General features: G+C 38.5%; 1 protein-coding gene across 10 annotated transcripts in view; it reads right to left on the bottom strand.

Annotated features, from left to right (window-relative positions):
* Positions 1-27846, bottom strand: part of LOC113586311 (probable E3 ubiquitin-protein ligase HERC1) — a 182844-nt gene that overhangs the window by 7076 nt on the left and 147922 nt on the right. For all 10 annotated transcript variants that reach the window (XM_035527665.1, XM_035527672.1, XM_035527664.1 and 7 more), the window contains 17 exons: positions 7436-7635; positions 7087-7201; positions 6757-6888; positions 6574-6675; positions 6314-6487; positions 5393-5686; positions 4961-5026; positions 4352-4477; positions 4128-4266; positions 3477-3658; positions 2831-2986; positions 2296-2418; positions 2100-2202; positions 1711-1880; positions 1449-1587; positions 805-971; positions 106-275 (listed from right to left, as the gene is read on the bottom strand). In XM_035527665.1, the coding sequence (XP_035383558.1) occupies positions 106-275; positions 805-971; positions 1449-1587; positions 1711-1880; positions 2100-2202; positions 2296-2418; positions 2831-2986; positions 3477-3658; positions 4128-4266; positions 4352-4477; positions 4961-5026; positions 5393-5686; positions 6314-6487; positions 6574-6675; positions 6757-6888; positions 7087-7201; positions 7436-7635 (2558 nt within the window). The remainder of the gene's footprint in view (positions 1-105; positions 276-804; positions 972-1448; positions 1588-1710; positions 1881-2099; positions 2203-2295; positions 2419-2830; positions 2987-3476; positions 3659-4127; positions 4267-4351; positions 4478-4960; positions 5027-5392; positions 5687-6313; positions 6488-6573; positions 6676-6756; positions 6889-7086; positions 7202-7435; positions 7636-27846) is intronic.

Here is a 27846-nt window from a genome sequence, read left to right as displayed (position 1 = left end):
CATAAAGAGTATAAACAAACATAAATGCAAATGTCCAAAACAAGTCTGTAAACAACTAAAAATGAGATTCATTTAGTCAGTTCCCAGCAACGTGTCATGGTGTACCTGGTGGAGATTCTCTTGACGGTGACCTGGGGTCCGTAGGTTTTGCCTTGAGTCATGGTCCGGCCGATGGAGCGTACCAGGGGCAGTGTGTTGACCTTGGGGGACAGGAGGCCGCGGAGCTGGCCTTGCACAATGGCAGCTGTGCCCACGCTGTAGCGGGACGAGGGCACCTGCACGCCAGGCACAGAGAGAGAGAGAGAGAGAGCGAGAGAGCGAGAGAGAGAGTTACTGGAGCCAGCCCAGGATGGGGGGAGGGGGGAGATGATGGGCGGTTTGGCGCATCAATCAATTATTTAAGCAGGAGCTCAGAGGTGAGAGTAAACAGTCCAAGCATTTGAAACATTTGTGAAAGGTCAGAAGTTGTGGGCGCATCCAACGTTTCCTTTGGGATTTATGAGGTCGCGGTCACATCCAGCACCATATTCTGTTTCTGATTCTCATCCACATTATACAGATATGAGATCATATCTGTGACATGAACAATATCTTAAAATATGACACTGGCAACATGTCACCTTCTGTCCAGAGTAGAGAGAGAGAGAGGGAGAGAGACAGAGAGAGAGAGAGAGAGAGAGAGAGAGAGAGAGAGAGAGAGGTGGGGGGTTGGGGGCGAGATGCCTCATAATCTGTAAGTCCAGTCTTATGAGGCCTTGAGACAAACCCGTCTGGCTGGGTAGGGACGGGGCTGGTGTCGGGCACCTGGTTGCGTGGGTCCAGGTTCAGGAGCCTCCATGACCTGTACATGAGGTCAGAGAAGTGGTGCAGCACCCGCAGACGTGTGGCCAGCTGCTCCGGACTGCAGCCCCTCAGGGTGTTGTACTGGGGCGGCACGGCCTGGGGCAGACCCACACGCAACACCGCCGAACCTGCACACACGCGAGGGTGTATGGGGGACGGCGAATAGCTACACGTCTGCTATACAGCAGCAGGCAGTGAGAGTGGGAATGACACATATGATGATACATCTAATCTGTACCAGGAGATGTGTGGATCTATGAGCTCAGAAGGGGGGACGAGAGAGAGAGAAAGAGAGAGAGAGAGAGGTAGAAGAAAGACAGGACGCAGGGAGAAAACGGGTGAATTGGCAGGGAAGCATAGCAATTGGGAGAAGGAAGGATGGAGTTAGGGAGGTGGACAGGTGGAGTTTCAGGCGTGGTCTCATTTGTCAGCATAATTTTACTTTTTTTTGTAATTGATGCTAAACTACAATAATGTCTATATAATAAAAATGGGTCCTTTATGTGTATGCATGCATGGTTGTGTGCATGCATGCGTGTGTGTGTGTGTGTGTGTGTGTGTGTGTGTGTGTGTGTGTGTGTGTGTGTGTGTGTGTGTGTGTGTACCTGAGCTCCTGGATGATGAACACGGTGTAGTCCAGGCTGCGCTGTGGCACCGGCCAGCAGAGATTTGTCTGATATTCTTGCCCTGAAGAGCTGTGACCAGTGTGGGTTCCTTCACAGGACTGGAGTGACCCAGACCCAACTACACACGCACGCACGCGCACACACACACACACACACACACACACACACACACAACATATCAGCAAAAACACAAACCCATGAGTGTGTGTGTGTGTGTGTGTGTGTGTGTGTGTGTGTGTACCTGAGCCTCACAGTTGCAGCCCCACACGTACACATCTCCAGTGTTGGAGAGGGCAAGGACATGCTCACAGCCCATGGCGATGTCCTCAATGAAGACACCCTCCAGTGCAGGTACCACCTGTGGCCAGCTGTGGTTCTTCAGCATGGAGTCGGGAAGCCCTATGAGACGCTCTGGGATCGCAAACACACACACACACACACACACACACACACACACACACACACACACACACACACAGAGCATAGTTGGTTAATGTGGCTTATGTCATAATAAAATCTATCACACAGCTGCATACATACAGTGTATGGGCTCACATGGAGAGGGTATGGGGTAGTTTTCCAGTGTTTTTCCATCTAGACTACTTTCTTCAGCATTTTTCTTGGACATACCTTGACCAAACGTGTACACGTGTCCGTCTTTGGTCAGCACCACCGAGAAGTGCGTCCCACACCCCACCTTCTTTATGCCCTTATTACAGAGTGCGTCCACTTTCTGTCATTCAACACACAGATGAGTTATCCAATCACAGCAATCAACGACTGACAGGAGAATTGGCCAGTTGAAACTTGGTTTAGGAGGCGGTACCTGGGGATAGCACTTGACTGTGCAATGTCCAGTGCCGAGCTTCCCATAATCCCCATCACCAAAGGCCCAGAGGGTCATCCCGTCCGACGACAGTGCCAGTGTGTGGTTAATGCCACACGACACCTGAGCAAAAACAAATTACAGCTCCTCCAATCACAGGCCATGTTACAGGGTTTTCTGCGCTCAGCAGTCAAAGTTACAGACATGCACACAACATTTTCCTGTGTTTCACTAGTTTTATTTATCTACTGCTTGTCAAAAACAAATTCTGCATTTTAAAGATAGCAAACAGAGCTTTTGTCCAGCAGATGGCGCTATTTCTCAAATGCAGCTCAGAAGCACTTCTTGAAGGAGACCAAAGACACTATTCAGTGGTCAATAAATGCTGTGATATTCTGGCAGACTGAACATGTCCTCATCCTGACAGACTGATTCTTGTTCTGTTTGGAACAGAACAGTATTGAGCAGGCTTCATTTGGCCACGCCCCACACCCAGGTGCTCACCCTGATCAGGGGGCGGGGACACTTCTCTTACCTGTGCGATGTGGCAGCCCTCCAGTGCGGCCACCCTCTCTGGCAGCAGCTTGTTAGAGGTTGACCTTTGACCTAGGCGCCCAGAGTCTCCGCTGCCGAACGTGAAGAGTTTCCCGTCAGCCGTGACGACAGCGGAGTGTTTGAACCCGCACGCGAGCTAAAGGAAGGGCGAGAAAAAGAGATTGGACATCATCACACTCAGTTAAAGGGGGAGCGTAGAATGTCTGATAATGCCAACAGTGGAGGGTCTGATTCAGACATATGGGATGGACTTGTTTTCTGGGGCAAAAAAATCTTTTTTTGGTATGTGTGTGACTAAATGTGTTACCATCTTTAATGTTTTAAATTATAAAAAAATATTCCTATCCCTTCCTGTTTATTTTTTATACTGGTTTTTCCTGCTGTATGTGTAGTAATAGTATGTATTATGTCTTTTCACAAGTATTTCTCATAGTTAATGTCTTTAAATTATCTGAAGGCTTGTGAAGCTTGTGTTGTTCTTGCTTCACTTCCAAGCGAAGCACTTTAGGCTAAAAACTGTGTGTGCATGAAATGAACTACATAAACACTGACACACACACACAGCCATCATTTCATCACCACTTGGGAGGGGCTATCTTCCTCCCCACCCTATGAACTCTTCTCACCTGCATCACCTCTTCACCCTGCAGAGCCTCGATCTGTTTGGGCCTTCGCTGCCTCTCACTGTTGCCGTGGCCCAGTTTCCCATAATCCCCGTCACCCCAGCTAAACACCTCGCCCGTCTCCGTCAGTGCCAAAGAGTGACCGTCCGAGCCGTACGACGTCACCAACTGAGTTACCACGTAGCCTAAAGGTCAGAGTTGACTTACTAAGTAACAGGAAGGACAGTGCCGACTTACTACATTAGTAGTTATTAAATATCCAGGGCGGTATTGATTCAGCACACAAAATACAGGGCAGTAACTATGTAACACGTACAATAACTATGTAACACGTACAGTAACTAGGTAACAGGTGGTACAGTAACTACATAACAGGTAGTACAGTATTTAGTTACATGTCATTATGTAACAATTGTGACAGTACTGGGTTATGTAACGTAGTAATTTTTAGGTACTACAGGTGTTAGGTGTTACTGAAGTGTTACAGAAGTGCAGGAATCAAAAATATTCCACTAGATCTCATTAGACCATGATAATCCATCACCAGGGTCAAAAAAAGCATCTAGCAACCCCCACTACTCACGAAGAACGCTCTCTGACCAGATGTTTGGTGGTGGGGGTTTTTACAGTCGTATATATGTGAGCTGCGTTTACCTTGCAGGGCAGAGATGACCGTAGGCGTGTACAGGTCATCAGAGTTGCCCTGCCCCAGACGACCGTAGCTGCCCTCCCCCACGGCAAGGACCGCCCCGTTGACCTGAACCAGGAAGGTGCAGTTCTGTCCGCACACCACCTGATGAGCACAACACAGGGTCAGCAGGAGGTGTGTGCATGATTGTGTGTGAGAGACAGGAAAAGAGAGGCATGATGAAGCACACCTGTTGTGTCTGAGAGAGAGAGGGAGCGAGGGTGGGGACCGAAACGTTGGTGCCAGCGTCAGCAAGCTGCCCATAGCGGCCATTACCCCACAGATACACCTCACTCTTCCCACCCTGCTGCCAATCCTACACACACACACACACACACACACAAAGTGAAGAAAGTTACATGCACATGCCACAGGCCTGCCAAAATTCAGTTGTATTATCTAAAAATCTGTTAATATATTTTATATAATAGTTAATATATAATATAGGATATATATTAGTTAATATGTCTATTTCTGGCCTGGTAACCACATACTTCCTGCCTGCCTCATAGATGACAGGAGCGTTCTGAAGATCAACAGTCCTCATGAGAAATGTATTTATTTATTTGTCTTTTGAACAAACACAACTTAACAACTCAACGATTCCTTTGATATTTACAGATTAGAGATTTTTGTTCAAAGTTTGTCCTGTTTCCTCTTTTGCCATCTTATGGACTTAACCTGAGCCTTCAGTGAGAACTGGGAATGAGTTCACAGGGCTCTTGCTGACAATGACAGATGGACCACACACACACACACACACACACACACACACACACACACACACACACATCCTTACCTCAGGTCTGTTACTAGCCCACGACATGAGTTGTTCGTCCATCATGAAGCTCCACTTGCTGTTGTCCTGTGAAGGAGAACAAGGGTGTGGAGCCGCGGACATTAGAATAAGCCGCTCAGCTGAAAGCACTGACACGCTTTCACATCACAGCCAGTGGGGTTTCTGGTGCATGTCCAACCGAAATGAACTAAATGCCCAAATTTTAAAAGCATTCCAGTGTCTGGTAAGATTTCCCATTAGAGTATCCAAACACATGCTGAAATAAGCTTAATATACAAACACACAATAAATAAAAAGGCAACGTAAGAATAGAAGCTAGCAGAGAGCAGTCAGTATTTATGTGTACTTACGCTGCTGTTTATGACTGTGTTTATGACGGTGTTTAAGCTGATGTTTATGAGTGTTTATGACAGTGTTTATGTTTATGCTCACCAGGGCCCTGGAGATCTCGGCGGCCGCAGGCTGCTGGAACTCTGGCACGCCAAAGGCTTCTGGGAAGGGTGTCCCACGGGCTATCGCCTCGGCACTCTTAACCGTGATGGCGAAGGCGGAGAGCCAGCCCCATTCGGACTGGGAGGCAGGGCCGGACATGGTGAGGGCGGGGTGGTGGTGGGGCGGTACAGGCTGCTGGCTCAGTAGCTGGTCCAGACCCAGACCCACGGCCAGGGAGGCCAGACTCTGCATGAAACTGCTGTGAGTCAGCTGATCCCCTGCCAACACGTGACTCTGAGGAGGGACACGACACGCACGGCATCACTGGAAAACTCCGGCCTGGAGTGCGGAAGGCGCTGGATCACGGAGCGTAGCCATGGAAAACCATGCAGAGGGACAGGCTGGTGTGGATTTTTGGGCGTGCTGGACTGAGTCTACACTGTCAGCCCTTTTGGGTCATTTGATTAGTGAATTTATATGTCAACCATGAAGCCTTATTCTACAGTGGATGCTGTGCTAACAGAGACAGCTGAGTACAGGCTGGAAAGCTTGTGAGACGCATCACAATTAGCAAAACCGAAAATAACTGCAGATGTACTAAGTGGTCAGGCCTCACAGAGAGGACAGGACTAAACATCCATTATTTTAACTAATAGTTCAGTGGTTGCAGTCAGGTTTTAGCATCTAATGATTTTGGAATGGATTCTTGAATCTCCTAACTGGTTTCTTTTTTAAATCCTGCAATTTGCTCAACATTTCTAGTTTTTCAATAGCTCTAACCAGGACGCCCGCAAGTCTTTTGTGATCCTCTGACAGCCAGAACAACCTGTCCACACTAAAATGCAGAAGCACGGGCATGTTTGACGGTACAGCCTGTATGGGGCGTCAGGATGATTTGGAACTGGGAGGAGCTCCACTCACCTTCTCATAGGTGTACTGCCCCTGCATGAGCAGAGGGAGGCGCTCCAGGAACACAGCCATGCAGGGCGCACGGTTCAGTCCCAGAATTCCCTGGGTGCGCAGTACAGTGCGGCAGGAGGCCAGGACGTGGTTCTGGGAGATCCAGTCCGGACTGCATCGGATCAGCAGTACGTCCTGACAGAAGACGATGGGACAGCCGGGTTTGTGTCTGCACTACTGCCAGGAGAGCTACCGCAACACCGTGCCGCATGGAGAATTACCTTTGACCTGCCAGAACAGGCAGCAACACCCACATGTGGTATCCAGGTGGTACAGACCACTGAGCCCAGCCCTGTCACCAAAGTCTGTAGGACTGAACCATCCTAAAACAAAGCAGGGGGGGAGTCCAAGAGTCAGCGTGGACATAATTCAATGACACGGGGAGAAAGAGAAGAGAAACTGACCCTCAGAGACCAAACATTGAGGAGTCCGCCAATTCCTCCCGAGACAAGAGCGAGTCCACTGGGACAGAAGGACAGTGTCTTTATCGCTGTGATGTGTCCACTCAGTCTGAACACACACTTCACATTGCCACGCTGTACAAAGGAATCACCAAATGAATGAACACACACACACACACACACACACACACACACAGTTTAAACACTGGACCAGCGGACTCAAAATAAAGTTTTGCATTAATCCTATAAAAATATTGCCAGCAAAAATAGTAAAAGGTCCTAGCAACAGTGAAGCTAATGTTTGACACAAATGTCCACAAAAGAGTCTGTGACCTTCACCACGCCGCTCCTTTCCTGGCTGCCCAAGGTGCCGTGGAAACTGGGCACTGATGCGCTAGTGCCCCCTTGTGGAACAGTCCACACATACAGGAGACCATTCTGGCACCCGCTGAAGGGGGAAAAGGAAAACAGTCATGGCTATAAATCTATGTGCATCGCAAATGAAACAAAAAGAGTCATGAACTTAAAGAACTTAAAGCTGTCAAATGTACCTTTTCAACCACTCAAAATTTATCATCATTCACCAACTACATTCATGGTACAACTTCAACAATCGCTTAACGCAACACTCCCTACAGCATTGTTAATATCAACACAAACTTCAACCACAAATGACACTCACGCAGCCATCATGAGACGCGGCTCAGTGCCCCAGCCAGGAAGTGGGCACCACTCAGCCGTGTTCACCGTGCCCGTGTGGAAGAGGGAGTGCAGGATGACCCATGACCCGCCGGCACGACCCCAGACCTTCACGACCTCCGAACGACCCGCCGACAGAAGCAGGTGACCCGTAGGGTCCCATTTTAGAACAGTGACACTGTCCTGTATATAGAACAGATAAGTGTTTAATGGGTGATTTTGTGTGTGTGTGTGTGTGTGTGTGTGTGTGTATATATATATATATATATATATATATATATATATATATATATATATATATATGTGTGTGTGTGTGTGTATGTTTGTGTGGGTGTATATGTGCATATAAATGTATGTGTGTATGATTATATATGTGTGTGTGTATATATATATGATTATTATATATGTGTATATGATTACATATTATATATGTGTGTGCGTGCTTGTTGTTATTAGATGTTGTTATTTGTTGCTTGTTAGATGTAATTACTTACTACAGGTCTAGTTTCACCCTGACCTTAGATGTGAATTGAGGGACGGGCTCAGCACTTATTGAACTGAGTTAAATTAGGATCATTCTAACATCAGATTCAGTGTGCTTTGAGTTGGTTAACTTGTACTGAGTTGGTTAAGTTGTAGTTTTCAAGTCTTGTTGTTTAAACCTAGTTATTTGTGGCTTGTTAGATCTAATTACTTACTACAGGTCTGGTTTCACCCTGACCTTAGGTGTGAATTGAGCGGCGGGCTCAGTACTTATTGAACTGAGTTCAATTAGGATGATTCTAACATCAGATTCAGTGTGCTTTGCTTTGTCTCATTGGATTATCATCTGGATGGTTAAGGGCAGTTTCGCCCTGACCTTCGGTGTGAATTGTGGGGCGGGCTTAGAATTTATTGAACTGAGTTAAATTAGGATCATTCTAACATCAGATTCAGTGTGCTTTGCTTTGTCTCATTGGATTATCATCTGGTTGGTTAAGGGCAGTTTCGCCCTGACCTTAGGTGTGAATTGTGGGGCGGGCTCAGCACTTATTGAACTGATTTAAATTAGGATCATTCTAAAATCAGATTCAGTGTGCTTTGGTTTGCCTCGTTGGATTATCATCTGGTTGGTTAAGGTGTAGTTTCACCCTGACAGTGTGTCTCGTTGCTTAAGGTAGGCTCTGAGTTCACTTGTAGATATGTCTGTATGTTTATATGTGTGTAGATATTTATATATGTGTGTATGTATGTATGCACGTATGTATGTGTATATATGTGTGTATGTATGCGTATATATGTGTATGTATGTATATGTATGTTTATATATGAGTGTATGTGATTGTGTGTGTTTGTGTGTGTGTGTGTGTGTTTGTGCATGTATATGGATGTATATATGATTATATATTATATATGTGTGTGTGCGCGTATATGTGTATGTATGTGTATATGTCTGTGCGTGTGTATGTATGTGTATATAGCTGTATGTATATGTATGTTTACATATGAGTGTATATGTGAGTGTGTATGTTTGTGTGTGTGTGTGTGGTGTGTGTATGTGCATATATATGTATATGTGTGTATGATTATATATGTGTGTATATAATAATTATATATGATTATTATATATGTGTATATGATTATATATTATATATGTGTGTGCGTGTGTGTATGTTTGTGTGGGTGTATATGTGCATATAAATGTATGTGTGTATGATTATATATGTGTGTGTGTATATATATATGATTATTATATATGTGTATATGATTACATATTATATATGTGTGTGCGTGCTTGTTGTTATTAGATGTTGTTATTTGTTGCTTGTTAGATGTAATTACTTACTACAGGTCTAGTTTCACCCTGACCTTAGATGTGAATTGAGGGACGGGCTCAGCACTTATTGAACTGAGTTAAATTAGGATCATTCTAACATCAGATTCAGTGTGCTTTGAGTTGGTTAACTTGTACTGAGTTGGTTAAGTTGTAGTTTTCAAGTCTTGTTGTTTAAACCTAGTTATTTGTGGCTTGTTAGATCTAATTACTTACTACAGGTCTGGTTTCACCCTGACCTTAGGTGTGAATTGAGCGGCGGGCTCAGTACTTATTGAACTGAGTTCAATTAGGATGATTCTAACATCAGATTCAGTGTGCTTTGCTTTGTCTCATTGGATTATCATCTGGATGGTTAAGGGCAGTTTCGCCCTGACCTTCGGTGTGAATTGTGGGGCGGGCTTAGAATTTATTGAACTGAGTTAAATTAGGATCATTCTAACATCAGATTCAGTGTGCTTTGCTTTGTCTCATTGGATTATCATCTGGTTGGTTAAGGGCAGTTTCGCCCTGACCTTAGGTGTGAATTGTGGGGCGGGCTCAGCACTTATTGAACTGATTTAAATTAGGATCATTCTAAAATCAGATTCAGTGTGCTTTGGTTTGCCTCGTTGGATTATCATCTGGTTGGTTAAGGTGTAGTTTCACCCTGACAGTGTGTCTCGTTGCTTAAGGTAGGCTCTGAGTTCACTTGTAGATATGTCTGTATGTTTATATGTGTGTAGATATTTATATATGTGTGTATGTATGTATGCACGTATGTATGTGTATATATGTGTGTATGTATGCGTATATATGTGTATGTATGTATATGTATGTTTATATATGAGTGTATGTGATTGTGTGTGTTTGTGTGTGTGTGTGTGTGTTTGTGCATGTATATGGATGTATATATGATTATATATTATATATGTGTGTGTGCGCGTATATGTGTATGTATGTGTATATGTCTGTGCGTGTGTATGTATGTGTATATAGCTGTATGTATATGTATGTTTACATATGAGTGTATATGTGAGTGTGTATGTTTGTGTGTGTGTGTGTGGTGTGTGTATGTGCATATATATGTATATGTGTGTATGATTATATATGTGTGTATATAATAATTATATATGATTATTATATATGTGTATATGATTATATATTATATATGTGTGTGCGTGCATGTGTATGTATGTGTATATATGTGTACAGGTTTGTGTATGTTTATGTATCTGCGTGTAGATGTGTATATGCGTGTGTATGTGTTGAACTGAGTTGGTTAAGTTGTAGTTTTCAAGTTTTGTTGTTTAAAGATGTTGTTTAGATGTTGTTATTTCTGGCTTGTTGTTATTAGATGTTGTTATTTGTTGCTTGTTAGATGTAATTACTTACTACAGGTCTAGTTTCACCCTGACCTTAGGTGTGAATTGAGGGGAAGGCTCAGAACTTATTGAACTGAGTTAAAATAGGATCATTCTAACATCAGATTCAGTGTGCTTGTTAGATCTAATTACTTACTACAGGTTTAGTTTCACCCTGACCTTAGGTGTGAATTGAGCGGCGGGCTCAGCACTTATTGAACTGAGATCAATTAGGATGATTCTAACATCAGATTCAGTGTGCTTTGCTTTGTCTCATTGGATTATCATCTGGATGTTTAAGGGCAGTTTCGCCCTGACTTTAGGTGTGAATTGTGGGGCGGGCTCAGCACTTATTGAACTGAGTTAAATTGGGATCATTCTAACATCAGATTCAGTGTGCTTTGCTTTGTCTCATTGGATTATCATATGGTTGGATAATGGCAGTTTCGCCCTGACCTTAGGTGTGAATTGTGGGGCGGGCTCAGCACTTATTGAACTGATTTAAATTAGGATCATTCTAAAATCAGATTCAGTGTGCTTTGGTTTGCCTCGTTGGATTATCATATGGTTGGTTAAGGTGTAGTTTCACCCTGACAGTGTGTCTCGTTGCTTAAGGTAGGCTCTGAGTTTACTTGTAGATATGTCTGTATGTTTATATGTGTGTAGATATTTCTATATGTGTGTGTATGTATGTATGCATGTATGTACGTGTATATATGTGTGTATGTATGTGTATATACGTGTATGTATATGTATGTATATATGAGTGTATGTGAGTGTGTGTGTGTTGAACTGATTTGGTTAAGTTGTAGTTTTCAAGTTTTGTTGTTTAAAGATGTTTAGATGTTATTTGTTGCTTGTTGTTATTAGATGTTGTTATTTGTTGCTTGTTAGATGTAATTACTTACTACAGGTCTAGTTTCACCCTGACCTTAGGTGTGAATTGAGGGGCAGGCTCAGCACTTATTGAACTGAGTTAAATTAGGATCATTCTAACATCAGATTCAGTGTGCTTTGGTTTGCCTCGTTGGATTATCATCTGGTTGGTTAAGGTGTAGTTTCACCCTGACAGTGTGTCTCGTTGCTTAAGGTAAGCTCTGAGTTCACTTGTAGATATGTCTGTATGTTTATATGTGTGTAGATATTTATATATGTGTGTGTATGTATGTATGCATGTATGTACGTGTATATATGTGTGTATGTATGTGTATATACGTGTATGTATATGTATGTTTATATATGAGTGTATGTGAGTGTGTGTGTGTGTGTGTGTTTGTGCATGTATATGGATGTGTATATGATTATATATGATTATATATTATATATGTGTGTGCGCGTATATGTGTATGTATGTGTATATGTCTGTGCGTGTGTTTGTATGTGTATATAGGTGTATGTATATGTATGTTTATATATGAGTGTATATGTGAGTGTGTATGTTCGTGTGTGTGTGTGGTGTGTGTATGTGCATATATATGTATATGTGTGTATGATTATATATATGTGTGTGTATATAATACTTATATATGATTATTATATATGTGTATATCATTATATATTATATATGTGTGTGCGTGCATGTGTATGTATGTGTATATATGTGTACAGGTTTTTGTATGTTTATGTATCTGCGTGTATATGTGTATATGCGTGTGTATGTGTTGAACTGAGTTGGTTAAGTTGTAGTTTTCAAGTCTTGTTGTTTAAAGATAGTTATTTGTTGCTTGTTAGATGCACTTACTACATCTAACTTATTGAACTGAGTTAAATTAGGATCATTCTAACATCAGATTCAGTGTGCTTTGAGTTGGTTAAGTTGTACTGAGTTGGTTAAGTTGTAGTTTTCAAGTCTTGTTGTTTAAACCTAGTTATTTGTGGCTTGTTAGATCTAATTACTTACTACAGGTCTGGTTTCACCCTGACCTTAGGTGTGAATTGAGCGGCGGGCTCAGTACTTATTGAACTGAGTTCAATTAGGATGATTCTAACATCAGATTCAGTGTGCTTTGCTTTGTCTCATTGGATTATCATCTGGATGGTTAAGGGCAGTTTCGCCCTGACCTTCGGTGTGAATTGTGGGGCGGGCTTAGAATTTATTGAACTGAGTTAAATTAGGATCATTCTAACATCAGATTCAGTGTGCTTTGCTTTGTCTCATTGGATTATCATCTGGTTGGTTAAGGGCAGTTTCGCCCTGACCTTAGGTGTGAATTGTGGGGCGGGCTCAGCACTTATTGAACTGATTTAAATTAGGATCATTCTAAAATCAGATTCAGTGTGCTTTGGTTTGCCTCGTTGGATTATCATCTGGTTGGTTAAGGTGTAGTTTCACCCTGACAGTGTGTCTCGTTGCTTAAGGTAGGCTCTGAGTTCACTTGTAGATATGTCTGTATGTTTATATGTGTGTAGATATTTATATGTGTGTGTATGTATGTATGCATGTATGTATGTGTATATATGTGTGTATGTATGCGTAAAAAAGTGTATGTATGTATATGTATGTTTATATATGAGTGTATGTGATTGTGTGTGTTTGTGTGTGTGTGTGTGTGTTTGTGCATGTATATGGATGTATATATGATTATATATTATATATGTGTGTGTGCGCGTATATGTGTATGTATGTGTATATGTCTGTGCGTGTGTATGTATGTGTATATAGCTGTATGTATATGTATGTTTACATATGAGTGTATATGTGAGTGTGTATGTTTGTGTGTGTGTGTGTGTGTGGTGTGTGTGTGTGCATATATATGTATATGTGTGTATGATTATATATGTGTGTATATAATAATTATATATGATTATTATATATGTGTATATGATTATATATTATATATGTGTGTGCGTGCATGTGTATGTATGTGTATATATGTGTACAGGTTTGTGTATGTTTATGTATCTGCGTGTAGATGTGTATATGCGTGTGTATGTGTTGAACTGAGGTGGTTAAGTTGTAGTTTTCAAGTTTTGTTGTTTAAAGATGTTGTTTAGATGTTGTTATTTCTGGCTTGTTGTTATTAGATGTTGTTATTTGTTGCTTGTTAGATGTAATTACTTACTACAGGTCTAGTTTCACCCTGACCTTAGGTGTGAATTGAGGGGCAGGCTCAGAACTTATTGAACTGAGTTAAAATAGGATCATTCTAACATCAGATTCAGTGTGCTTTGCTTTGTCTCATTGGATTATCATCTGGCTGTTTAAGGGCAGTTTCGCCCTGACTTTAGGTGTGAATTGTGGGGCGGGCTCAGCACTTATTGAACTGAGTTAAATTGGGATCATTCTAACATCAGATTCAGTGTGCTTTGGTTTGCCACGTTGGATTATCATATGGTTGGTTAAGGTGTAGTTTCACCCTGACAGTGTGTCTCGTTGCTTAAGGTAGGCTCTGAGTTTACTTGTAGATATGTCTGTATGTTTATATGTGTGTAGATATTTATATATGTGTGTGTATGTATGTATGCATGTATGTACGTGTATATATGTGTGTATGTATGTGTATATACGTGTATGTATATATATGTTTATATGTGAGTGTATGTGAGTGTGTGTGTGTTGAACTGATTTGGTTAAGTTGTAGTTTTCAAGTTTTGTTGTTTAAAGATGTTTAGATGTTATTTGTTGCTTGTTGTTATTAGATGTTGTTATTTGTTGCTTGTTAGATGTAATTACTTACTACAGGTCTAGTTTCACCCTGACCTTAGGTGTGAATTGAGGGGCAGGCTCAGCACTTATTGAACTGAGTTAAATTAGGATCATTCTAACATCAGATTCAGTGTGCTTTGAGTTCGTTAAGTTGTACTGAGTTGGTTAAGTTGTAGTTTTCAAGTCTTGTTGTTTAAACCTAGTTATTTGTTGCTTGTTAGATCTAATTACTTACTACAGGTCTAGTTTCACCCTGACCTTAGGTGTGAATTGAGGGGCAGGCTCAGCACTTATTGAACTGAGTTAAATTAGGATCATTCTAACATCAGATTCAGTGTGCTTTGGTTTGCCTCGTTGGATTATCATCTGGTTGGTTAAGGTGTAGTTTCACCCTGACAGTGTGTCTCGTTGCTTAAGGTAAGCTCTGAGTTCACTTGTAGATATGTCTGTATGTTTATAGGTGTGTAGATATTTATATATGTGTGTGTATGTATGTATGCATGTATGTACGTTTATATATGTGTGTATGTATGTGTATATACGTGTATGTATATGTATGTTTATATTTGAGTGTATGTGAGTGTGTGTGTGTGTGTGTTTGTGCATGTATATGGATGTGTATATGATTATATATGATTATATATTATATATGTGTGTGTGCGCATATATGTGTATGTATGTGTATATGTCTGTGCGTGTGTTTGTATGTGTATATAGGTGTATGTATATGTATGTTTATATATGAGTGTATATGTGAGTGTGTATGTTTGTGTGTGTGTGTGGTGTGTGTATGTGCATATATATGTATATGTGTGTATGATTATATATATGTGTGTGTATATAATACTTATATATGATTATTATATATGTGTATATCATTATATATTATATATGTGTGTGCGTGCATGTGTATGTATGTGTATATATGTGTACAGGTTTTTGTATGTTTAAGTATCTGCGTGTATATGTGTATATGCGTGTGTATGTGTTGAACTGAGTTGGTTAAGTTGTAGTTTTCAAGTCTTGTTGTTTAAAGATAGTTATTTGTTGCTTGTTAGATGCACTTACTACATCTAACTTATTGAACTGAGTTAAATTAGGATCATTCTAACATCAGACTCAGTGTGCTTTGAGTTGGTTAAGTTGTACTGAGTTGGTTAAGTTGTAGTTTTCAAGTCTTGTTGTTTAAACCTAGTTATTTGTGGCTTGTTAGATCTAATTACTTACTACAGGTCTGGTTTCACCCTGACCTTAGGTGTGAATTGAGCGGCGGGCTCAGTACTTATTGAACTGAGTTCAATTAGGATGATTCTAACATCAGATTCAGTGTGCTTTGCTTTGTCTCATTGGATTATCATCTGGATGGTTAAGGGCAGTTTCGCCCTGACCTTCGGTGTGAATTGTGGGGCGGGCTCAGCACTTATTGAACTGAGTTAAATTGGGATCATTCTAACATCAGATTCAGTGTGCTTTGCTTTGTCTCATTGGATTATCATATGGTTGGATAATGGCAGTTTCGCCCTGACCTTAGGTGTGAATTGTGGGGCGGGCTCAGCACTTATTGAACTGATTTAAATTAGGATCATTCTAACATCAGATTCAGTGTGCTTTGGTTTGCCTCGTTGGATTATCATATGGTTGGTTAAGGTGTAGTTTCACCCTGACAGTGTGTCTCGTTGCTTAAGGTAGGCTCTGAGTTTACTTGTAGATATGTCTGTATGTTTATATGTGTGTAGATATTTATATATGTGTGTGTATGTATGTATGCATGTATGTACGTGTATATATGTGTGTATGTATGTGTATATACGTGTATGTATATGTATGTTTATATATGAGTGTATGTGAGTGTGTGTGTGTGTGTTTGTGCATGTATATGGATGTGTATATGATTATATATGATTATATATTATATATGTGTGTGTGCGCGTATGTGTATGTATGTGTATATGTCTGTGCGTGTGTTTGTATGTGTATATAGGTGTATGTATATGTATGTTTATATATGAGTGTATATGTGAGTGTGTATGTTTGTGTGTGTGTGTGTATGTGCATATATATGTATATGTGTGTATGATTATATATATGTGTGTGTATATAATACTTATATATGATTATTATATATGTGTATATCATTATATATTATATATGTGTGTGCGTGCATGTGTATGTATGTGTATATATGTGTACAGGTTTGTGTATGTTTATGTATCTGCGTGTATATGTGTATATGCGTGTGTATGTGTTGAACTGAGTTGGTTAAGTTGTAGTTTTCAAGTTTTGTTGTTTAAAGATAGTTATTTGTTGATTGTTAGATGTAATTACTTACTACAGGTCTAGTTTCACCCTGACCTTAGGTCTGAATTGAGGGGCGGGGTCAGCACTTATTGAACTGAGTAAAAATAGGATCATTCTAACATCAGATTCAGTGTGCTTTGAGTTGGTTAAGTTGTACTGAGTTGGTTAAATTGTAGTTTTCAAGTCTTGTTGTTTAAACCTAGTTATTTGTTGCTTGTTAGATCTAATTACTTACAACAGGTCTAGTTTCACCCTGACCTTAGGTGTGAATTGAGGGGCAGGCTCAGCACTTATTGAACTGAGTTAAAATAGGATCATTCTAACATCAGATTCAGTGTGCTTTGCTTTGTCTCATTGGATTATCTGGATGGTTAAGGGCAGTTTCGCTCTGACCTTAGGTGTGAATTGTGGGGCGGGCTCAGCACTTATTGAACTGATTTAAATTAGGATCATTCTAACATCAGATTCAGTGTGCTTTGGTTTGCCTCGTTGGATTATCATCTGGTTGGTTAAGGTGTAGTTTCACCCTGACAGTGTGTCTCGTTGCTCAAGGTAGGCTCTGAGTTCACTTGTAGATATGTCTGTATCTTTATATGTGTGTAGATATTTCTATGTGTGTGTGTATGTATGTATGCATGTATGTACGTGTATATGTTTGTGTATGTATGTGTATATACGTGTATGTATATGTATGTTTATATATAAGTGTATGTGAGTGTTTGTGCATGTATATGTATGTGTGTGTATGATTATATATGTGTGTGTGTATATAATAATTGTATATGATTATTATATATGTGTATATGATTATATATTATATATGTGTGGGCGTGCATGTGTATGTATGTGTATATATGTGTATAGGTTTGTGTATGTTTATGTATCTGCGTGTATATGTGTATATGCGTGTGTATGTGTTGAACTGAGTTGGTTAAGTTGTAGTTTTCAAGTCTTGTTGTTTAAAGATAGTCATTTGTTGCTTGTTAGATCTAATTACTTACTACAGGTCTGGTTTCACCCTGACCTTAGGTGTGAATTGAGCGGCGGGCTCAGTACTTATTGAACTGAGTTCAATTAGTATGATTCTAACATCAGATTCAGTGTGCTTTGCTTTGTCTCATTGCATTATCATCTGGATGTTTAAGGGCAGTTTCGCCCTGACTTTAGGTGTGAATTGTGGGGCGGGCTCAGCACTTATTGAACTGAGTTAAATTGGGATCATTCTAACATCAGATTCAGTGTGCTTTGCTTTGTCTCATTGGATTATCATATGGTTGGTTAAGGTGTAGTTTCACCCTGACAGTGTGTCTCGTTGCTTAAGGTAGGCTCTGAGTTTACTTGTAGATATGTCTGTATGTTTATATGTGTGTAGATATTTCTATATGTGTGTGTATGTATGTATGCATGTATGTACGTGTATATATGTGTGTATGTATGTGTATATACGTGTATGTATATGTATGTTTATATATGAGTGTATGTGAGTGTGTGTGTGTTGAACTGATTTGGTTAAGTTGTAGTTTTCAAGTTTTGTTGTTTAAAGATGTTTAGATGTTATTTGTTGCTTGTTGTTATTAGATGTTGTTATTTGTTGCTTGTTAGATGTAATTACTTACTACAGGTCTAGTTTCACCCTGACCTTAGGTGTGAATTGAGGGGCAGGCTCAGCATTTATTGAACTGAGTTAAAATAGGATCATTCTAACATCAGATTCAGTGTGCTTTGAGTTGGTTAAGTTGTACTGAGTTGGTTAAGTTGTAGTTTTCAAGTCTTGTTGTTTAAACCTAGTTATTTGTGGCTTGTTAGATCTAATTACTTACTACAGGTCTAGTTTCACCCTGACCTTAGGTGTGAATTGAGCGGCGGGCTCAGTACTTATTGAACTGAGTTCAATTAGGATGATTCTAACATCAGATTCAGTGTGCTTTGCTTTGTCTCATTGGATTATCATCTGGATGGTTAAGGGCAGTTTCGCCCTGACCTTCGGTGTGAATTGTGGGGCGGTCTTAGAATTTATTGAACTGAGTTAAATTAGGATCATTCTAACATCAGATTCAGTGTGCTTTGCTTTGCCTCATTGGATTATCTGGATGGTTAAGGGCAGTTTCGCTCTGACCTTAGGTGTGAATTGTGGGGCGGGCTCAGCACTTATTGAACTGATTTAAATTAGGATCATTCTAACATCAGATTCAGTGTGCTTTGGTTTGCCTCGTTGGATTATCATCTGGTTGGTTAAGGTGTAGTTTCACCCTGACAGTGTGTCTCGTTGCTCAAGGTAGGCTCTGAGTTCACTTGTAGATATGTCTGTATCTTTATATGTGTGTAGATATTTCTATGTGTGTGTGTATGTATGTATGCATGTATGTACGTGTATATGTTTGTGTATGTATGTGTATATACGTGTATGTATATGTATGTTTATATATAAGTGTATGTGAGTGTTTGTGCATGTATATGTATGTGTGTGTATGATTATATATGTGTGTGTATATAATAATTATATATGATTATTATATATGTGTATATGATTATATATTATATATGTGTGGGCGTGCATGTGTATGTATGTGTATATATGTGTATAGGTTTGTGTATGTTTATGTATCTGCGTGTATATGTGTATATGCGTGTGTATGTGTTGAACTGAGTTGGTTAAGTTGTAGTTTTCAAGTCTTGTTGTTTAAAGATAGTCATTTGTTGCTTGTTAGATCTAATTACTTACTACAGGTCTGGTTTCACCCTGACCTTAGGTGTGAATTGAGCGGCGGGCTCAGTACTTATTGAACTGAGTTCAATTAGTATGATTCTAACATCAGATTCAGTGTGCTTTGCTTTGTCTCATTGCATTATCATCTGGATGTTTAAGGGCAGTTTCGCCCTGACTTTAGGTGTGAATTGTGGGGCGGGCTCAGCACTTATTGAACTGAGTTAAATTGGGATCATTCTAACATCAGATTCAGTGTGCTTTGCTTTGTCTCATTGGATTATCATATGGTTGGTTAAGGTGTAGTTTCACCCTGACAGTGTGTCTCGTTGCTTAAGGTAGGCTCTGAGTTTACTTGTAGATATGTCTGTATGTTTATATGTGTGTAGATATTTCTATATGTGTGTGTATGTATGTATGCATGTATGTACGTGTATATATGTGTGTATGTATGTGTATATACGTGTATGTATATGTATGTTTATATATGAGTGTATGTGAGTGTGTGTGTGTGTTGAACTGATTTGGTTAAGTTGTAGGTTTCAAGTTTTGTTGTTTAAAGATGTTTAGATGTTATTTGTTGCTTGTTGTTATTAGATGTTGTTATTTGTTGCTTGTTAGATGTAATTACTTACTACAGGTCTAGTTTCACCCTGACCTTAGGTCTGAATTGAGGGGCGGGCTCAGCACTTATTGAAAAGAGTTAAATTAGGATCATTCTAACATCAGATTCAGTGTGCTTTGAGTTGGTTAAGTTGTACTGAGTTGGTTAAGTTGTAGTTTTCAAGTCTTGTTGTTTAAACCTAGTTATTTGTTGCTTGTTACATCTAATTACTTACTACAGGTCTAGTTTCACCCTGACCTTAGGTGTGAATTGAGGGGCAGGCTCAGCACTTATTGAACTGAGTTAAATTAGGATCATTCTAACATCAGATTCAGTGTGCTTTGGTTTGCCTCGTTGGATTATCATCTGGTTGGTTAAGGTGTAGTTTCACCCTGACAGTGTGTCTCGTTGCTTAAGGTAAGCTCTGAGTTCACTTGTAGATATGTCTGTATGTTTATATGTGTGTAGATATTTATATATGTGTGTGTATGTATGTATGCATGTATGTACGTGTATATATGTGTGTATGTATGTGTATATACGTGTATGTATATGTATGTTTATATGTGAGTGTGTGTGTGTGTGTGTGCATGTATATGGATGTGTATATGATTATATATGATTATATATTATATATGTGTGTGTGCGCGTATATGTGTATGTATGTGTATATGTCTGTGCGTGTGTTTCTATGTGTATATAGGTGTATGTATATGTATGTTTATATATGAGTGTATATGTGAGTGTGTATGTTTGTGTGTGTGTGTGTGTGGTGTGTGTATGTGCATATATATGTATATGTGTGTATGATTATATATATGTGTGTGTATATAATACTTATATATGATTATTATATATGTGTATATGATTATATATTATATATGTGTGTGCGTGCATGTGTATGTATCTGTATATATGTGTACAGGTTTTTGTATGTTTATGTTACTGCGTGTATATGTGTATATGCATGTGTATGTGTTGAACTGAGTTGGTTAAGTTGTAGTTTTCAAGTCTTGTTGTTTAAAGATAATTATTTGTTGCTTGTTAGATGCACTTACTACATCTAACTTATTGAACTGAGTTAAATTAGGATCATTCTAACATCAGATTCAGTGTGCTTTGAGTTGGTTAAGTTGTACTGAGTTGGTTAAGTTGTAGTTTTCAAGTCTTGTTGTTTAAACCTAGTTATTTGTGGCTTGTTAAATCTAATTACTTACTACAGGTCTAGTTTCACCCTGACCTTAGGTGTGAATTGAGCGGCGGGCTCAGCACTTATTGAAATGAGTTCAATTAGTATGATTCTAACATCAGATTCAGTGTGCTTTGCTTTGTCTCATTGGATTATCATCTGGATGGTTAAGGGCAGTTTCGCCCTAACTTTAGGTGTGAATTGTGGGGCGGGCTCAGCACTTATTGAACTGAGTTAAATTAGGATCATTCTAATATCAGATTCAGTGTGCTTTGCTTTGTCTCATTGGATTATCATCTGGTTGGTTAAGGGCAGTTTCGCCCTGACCTTAGGTGTGAATTGTGGGGCGGGCTCAGCACTTATTGAACTGATTTAAATTAGGATCATTCTAAAATCAGATTCAGTGTGCTTTGCTTTGTCTCATTGGATTATCATCTGGTTGGTTAAGGTGTAGTTTCACCCTGACAGTGTGTCTCGTTGCTTAAAGTAGGCTCTGAGTTCACTTGTAGATATGTCTGTATGTTTATATGTGTGTAGATATTTATATGTGTGTGTATGTATGTATGCATGTATGTACGTGTATATATGTGTGTATGTATGTGTATATACGTGTATGTATATGTATGTTTATATGAGTGTGAGTGTGTGTTTGTGTGTGTGTTTGTGCATGTATATGTATGTGTATATGATTATATGATTATATATTATATATGTGTGTGTGCGCTTATATGTGTATATGTCTGTGCGTGTGTATGTATGTGCATATAGGTGTATGTATATGTATGTTTATATATGAGTGTATGTGAGTGTGTGTGTTTGTGCATGTATATGTATGTGTGTGTATGATTATATATGTGTGTGTGTATATAATAATTATATATGATTATTATATATGTGTATATGATTATATATTATATATGTGTGTGCGTTCATGTGTATGTATGTGTATATATGTGTACAGGTTTGTGTATGTTTATGTAACTGCGTGTATATGTGTATATGCGTGTGTATGTGTTGAACTGAGTTGGTTAAGTTGTAGTTTTCAAGTCTTGTTGTTTAAAGATAGTTATTTGTTGCTTGTTAGATGCACTTACTACATCTAACTTATTGAACTGAGTTAAATTAGGATCATTCTAACATCAGATTCAGTGTGCTTTGAGTTGGTTAAGTTGTACTGAGTTGGTTAAGTTGTAGTTTTCAAGTCTTGTTGTTTAAACCTAGTTATTTGTTGCTTGTTACATCTAATTACTTACTACAGGTCTAGTTTCACCCTGACCTTGGGTGTGAATTGAGGGGCAGGCTCAGCACTTATTGAACTGAGTTAAATTAGGATCATTCTAACATCAGATTCAGTGTGCTTTGGTTTGCCTCGTTGGATTATCATCTGGTTGGTTAAGGTGTAGTTTCACCCTGACAGTGTGTCTCGTTGCTTAAGGTAAGCTCTGAGTTCACTTGTAGATATGTCTGTATGTTTATATGTGTGTAGATATTTATATATGTGTGTGTATGTATGTATGCATGTATGTACGTGTATATATGTGTGTATGTATGTGTATATACGTGTATGTATATGTATGTTTATATATGAGTGTATGTGAGTGTGTGTGTGTGTTTGTGCATGTATATGGATGTGTATATGATTATATATTATATATGTGTGTGTGCGCGTATATGTATGTGTATATGTCTGTGCGTGTGTTTGTATGTGTATATAGGTGTATGTATATGTATGTTTATATATGAGTGTATATGTGAGTGTGTATGTTTGTGTGTGTGTGTGTGTGGTGTGTGTATGTGCATATATATGTATATGTGTGTATGATTATATATATGTGTGTGTATATAATACTTATATATGATTATTATATATGTGTATATGATTATATATTATATATGTGTGTGCGTGCATGTGTATGTATCTGTATATATGTGTACAGGTTTTTGTATGTTTATGTTACTGCGTGTATATGTGTATATGCATGTGTATGTGTTGAACTGAGTTGGTTAAGTTGTAGTTTTCAAGTCTTGTTGTTTAAAGATAATTATTTGTTGCTTGTTAGATGCACTTACTACATCTAACTTATTGAACTGAGTTAAATTAGGATCATTCTAACATCAGATTCAGTGTGCTTTGAGTTGGTTAAGTTGTACTGAGTTGGTTAAGTTGTAGTTTTCAAGTCTTGTTGTTTAAACCTAGTTATTTGTGGCTTGTTAAATCTAATTACTTACTACAGGTCTAGTTTCACCCTGACCTTAGGTGTGAATTGAGCGGCGGGCTCAGCACTTATTGAAATGAGTTCAATTAGTATGATTCTAACATCAGATTCAGTGTGCTTTGCTTTGTCTCATTGGATTATCATCTGGATGGTTAAGGGCAGTTTCGCCCTAACTTTAGGTGTGAATTGTGGGGCGGGCTCAGCACTTATTGAACTGAGTTAAATTAGGATCATTCTAATATCAGATTCAGTGTGCTTTGCTTTGTCTCATTGGATTATCATCTGGTTGGTTAAGGGCAGTTTCGCCCTGACCTTAGGTGTGAATTGTGGGGCGGGCTCAGCACTTATTGAACTGATTTAAATTAGGATCATTCTAAAATCAGATTCAGTGTGCTTTGCTTTGTCTCATTGGATTATCATCTGGTTGGTTAAGGTGTAGTTTCACCCTGACAGTGTGTCTCGTTGCTTAAAGTAGGCTCTGAGTTCACTTGTAGATATGTCTGTATGTTTATATGTGTGTAGATATTTATATGTGTGTGTATGTATGTATGCATGTATGTACGTGTATATATGTGTGTATGTATGTGTATATACGTGTATGTATATGTATGTTTATATGAGTGTGAGTGTGTGTTTGTGTGTGTGTTTGTGCATGTATATGTATGTGTATATGATTATATGATTATATATTATATATGTGTGTGTGCGCTTATATGTGTATATGTCTGTGCGTGTGTATGTATGTGCATATAGGTGTATGTATATGTATGTTTATATATGAGTGTATGTGAGTGTGTGTGTTTGTGCATGTATATGTATGTGTGTGTATGATTATATATGTGTGTGTGTATATAATAATTATATATGATTATTATATATGTGTATATGATAATATATTATATATGTGTGTGCGTTCATGTGTATGTATGTGTATATATGTGTACAGGTTTGTGTATGTTTATGTAACTGCGTGTATATGTGTATATGCGTGTGTATGTGTTGAACTGAGTTGGTTAAGTTGTAGTTTTCAAGTCTTGTTGTTTAAAGATAGTTATTTGTTGCTTGTTAGATGCACTTACTACATCTAACTTATTGAACTGAGTTAAATTAGGATCATTCTAACATCAGATTCAGTGTGCTTTGAGTTGGTTAAGTTGTACTGAGTTGGTTAAGTTGTAGTTTTCAAGTCTTGTTGTTTAAACCTAGTTATTTGTTGCTTGTTACATCTAATTACTTACTACAGGTCTAGTTTCACCCTGACCTTGGGTGTGAATTGAGGGGCAGGCTCAGCACTTATTGAACTGAGTTAAATTAGGATCATTCTAACATCAGATTCAGTGTGCTTTGGTTTGCCTCGTTGGATTATCATCTGGTTGGTTAAGGTGTAGTTTCACCCTGACAGTGTGTCTCGTTGCTTAAGGTAAGCTCTGAGTTCACTTGTAGATATGTCTGTATGTTTATATGTGTGTAGATATTTATATATGTGTGTGTATGTATGTATGCATGTATGTACGTGTATATATGTGTGTATGTATGTGTATATACGTGTATGTATATGTATGTTTATATATGAGTGTATGTGAGTGTGTGTGTGTGTGTGTGTTTGTGCATGTATATGGATGTGTATATGATTATATATGATTATATATTATATATGTGTGTGTGCGCGTATATGTATATGTATGTGTATATGTCTGTGCGTGTGTTTGTATGTGTATATAGGTGTATGTATATGTATGTTTATATATGAGTGTATATGTGAGTGTGTATGTTTGTGTGTGTGTGATGTGTGTATGTGCATATATATGTATATGTGTGTATGATTATATATATGTGTGTGTATATAATACTTATATATGATTATTATGTGTATATGATGATATATTATATATGTGTGTGCGTGCATGTGTATGTATGTGTATATATGTATACAAGTTTTTGTATGTTTATGTAACTGCGTGTATATGTGTATATGCGTGTGTATGTGTTGAACTGAGTTGGTTAAGTTGTAATTTTCAAGTCTTGTTGTTTAAACCTAGTTATTTGTTGCTTGTTAGATCTAATTACTTACGTATATGTGTATATACGTGTGTATGTGTTGAACTGAGTTGGTTAAGTTGTAGTTTTCAAGTCTTGTTGTTTAAAGATAGTTATTTGTTGCTTGTTAGATGCACTTACTACATCTAACTTATTGAACTGAGTTAAATTAGGATCATTCTAACATCAGATTCAGTGTGCTTTGAGTTGGTTAAGTTGTACTGAGTTGGTTAAGTTGTAGTTTTCAAGTCTTGTTGTTTAAACCTAGTTATTTGTGGCTTGTTAGATCTAATTACTTACTACAGGTCTGGTTTCACCCTGACCTTAGGTGTGAATTGAGCGGCGGGCTCAGTACTTATTGAACTGAGTTCAATTAGTATGATTCTAACATCAGATTCAGTGTGCTTTGCTTTGTCTCATTGGATTATCATCTGGATGTTTAAGGGCAGTTTCGCCCTGACTTTAGGTGTGAATTGTGGGGCGGGCTCAGCACTTATTGAACTGAGTTAAATTGGGATCATTCTAACATCAGATTCAGTGTGCTTTGCTTTGTCTCATTGGATTATCATATGGTTGGATAATGGCAGTTTCGCCCTGACCTTAGGTGTGAATTGTGGGGCGGGCTCAGCACTTATTGAACTGATTTAAATTAGGATCATTCTAAAATCAGATTCAGTGTGCTTTGGTTTGCCTCGTTGGATTATCATCTGGTTGGTTAAGGTGTAGTTTCACCCTGACAGTGTGTCTCGTTACTTAAGGTAGGCTCTGAGTTTACTTGTAGATATGTCTGTATGTTTATATGTGTGTAGATATTTCTATATGTGTGTGTATGTATGTATGCATGTATGTACGTGTATATATGTGTGTATGTATGTGTATATACGTGTATGTATATGTATGTTTATATATGAGTGTATGTGAGTGTGTGTGTGTTGAACTGATTTGGTTAAGTTGTAGTTTTCAAGTTTTGTTGTTTAAAGATGTTTAGATGTTATTTGTTGCTTGTTGTTATTAGATGTTGTTATTTGTTGCTTGTTAGATGTAATTACTTACTACAGGTCTAGTTTCACCCTGACCTTAGGTGTGAATTGAGGGGCAGGCTCAGCATTTATTGAACTGAGTTAAAATAGGATCATTCTAACATCAGATTCAGTGTGCTTTGAGTTGGTTAAGTTGTACTGAGTTGGTTAAGTTGTAGTTTTCAAGTCTTGTTGTTTAAACCTAGTTATTTGTTGCTTGTTACATCTAATTACTTACTACAGGTCTAGTTTCACCCTGACCTTAGGTGTGAATTGAGGGGCAGGCTCAGCACTTATTGAACTGAGTTAAATTAGGATCATTCTAACATCAGATTCAGTGTGCTTTGGTTTGCCTCGTTGGATTATCATCTGGTTGGTTAAGGTGTAGTTTCACCCTGACAGTGTGTCTCGTTGATTAAGGTAAGCTCTGAGTTCACTTGTAGATATGTCTGTATGTTTATATGTGTGTAGATATTTATATATGTGTGTGTATGTATGTATGCATGTATGTACGTGTATATATGTGTGTATGTATGTGTATATACGTGTATGTATATGTATGTTTATATATGAGTGTATGTGAGTGTGTGTGTGTGTTTGTGCATGTATATGGATGTGTATATGATTATATATGATTATATATTATATATGTGTGTGTGCGCGTATATGTGTATGTATGTGTATATGTCTGTGCGTGTGTTTGTATGTGTATATAGGTGTATGTATATGTATGTTTATATATGAGTGTATATGTGAGTGTGTATGTTTGTGTGTGTGTGTGGTGTGTGTATGTGCATATATATGTATATGTGTGTATGATTATATATATGTGTGTGTATATAATACTTATATATGATTATTATATATGTGTATATCATTATATATTATATATGTGTGTGCGTGCATGTGTATGTGTATATATGTGTACAGGTTTTTGTATGTTTATGTATCTGCGTGTATATGCGTGTGTATGTGTTGAACTGAGTTGGTTAAGTTGTAGTTTTCAAGTCTTGTCGTTTAAACCTAGTTATTTGTTGCTTGTTAGATCTAATTACTTACGTATATGTGTATATATGTGTGTATGTGTTGAACTGAGTTGGTTAAGTTGTAGTTTTCAAGTCTTGTTGTTTAAAGATAGTTATTTGTTGCTTGTTAGATGCACTTACTACATCTAACTTATTGAACTGAGTTAAATTAGGATCATTCTAACATCAGATTCAGTGTGCTTTGAGTTGGTTAAGTTGTACTAAGTTGGTTAAGTTGTAGTTTTCAAGTCTTGTTGTTTAAACCTAGTTATTTGTGGCTTGTTAGATCTAATTACTTACTACAGGTCTAGTTTCACCCTGACCTTAGGTCTGAATTGAGGGGCGGGCTCAGTACTTATTGAACTGAGTTAAATTAGGATGATTCTAACATCAGATTCAGTGTGCTTTGCTTTGTCTCATTGGATTATCATCTGGATGGTTAAGGGCAGTTTCGCCCTGACCTTCGGTGTGAATTGAGGGGCAGGCTCAGCACTTATTGA

This window comes from Electrophorus electricus, chromosome 6 (genome assembly GCF_013358815.1).
Source record: "Electrophorus electricus isolate fEleEle1 chromosome 6, fEleEle1.pri, whole genome shotgun sequence".
NCBI classification, from domain to species: Eukaryota; Metazoa; Chordata; class Actinopteri; order Gymnotiformes; family Gymnotidae; genus Electrophorus; species Electrophorus electricus.
The sequence above is the reverse complement of the archived record's forward strand: the minus strand, read 5'-3'. Positions and strand labels throughout refer to the sequence as shown.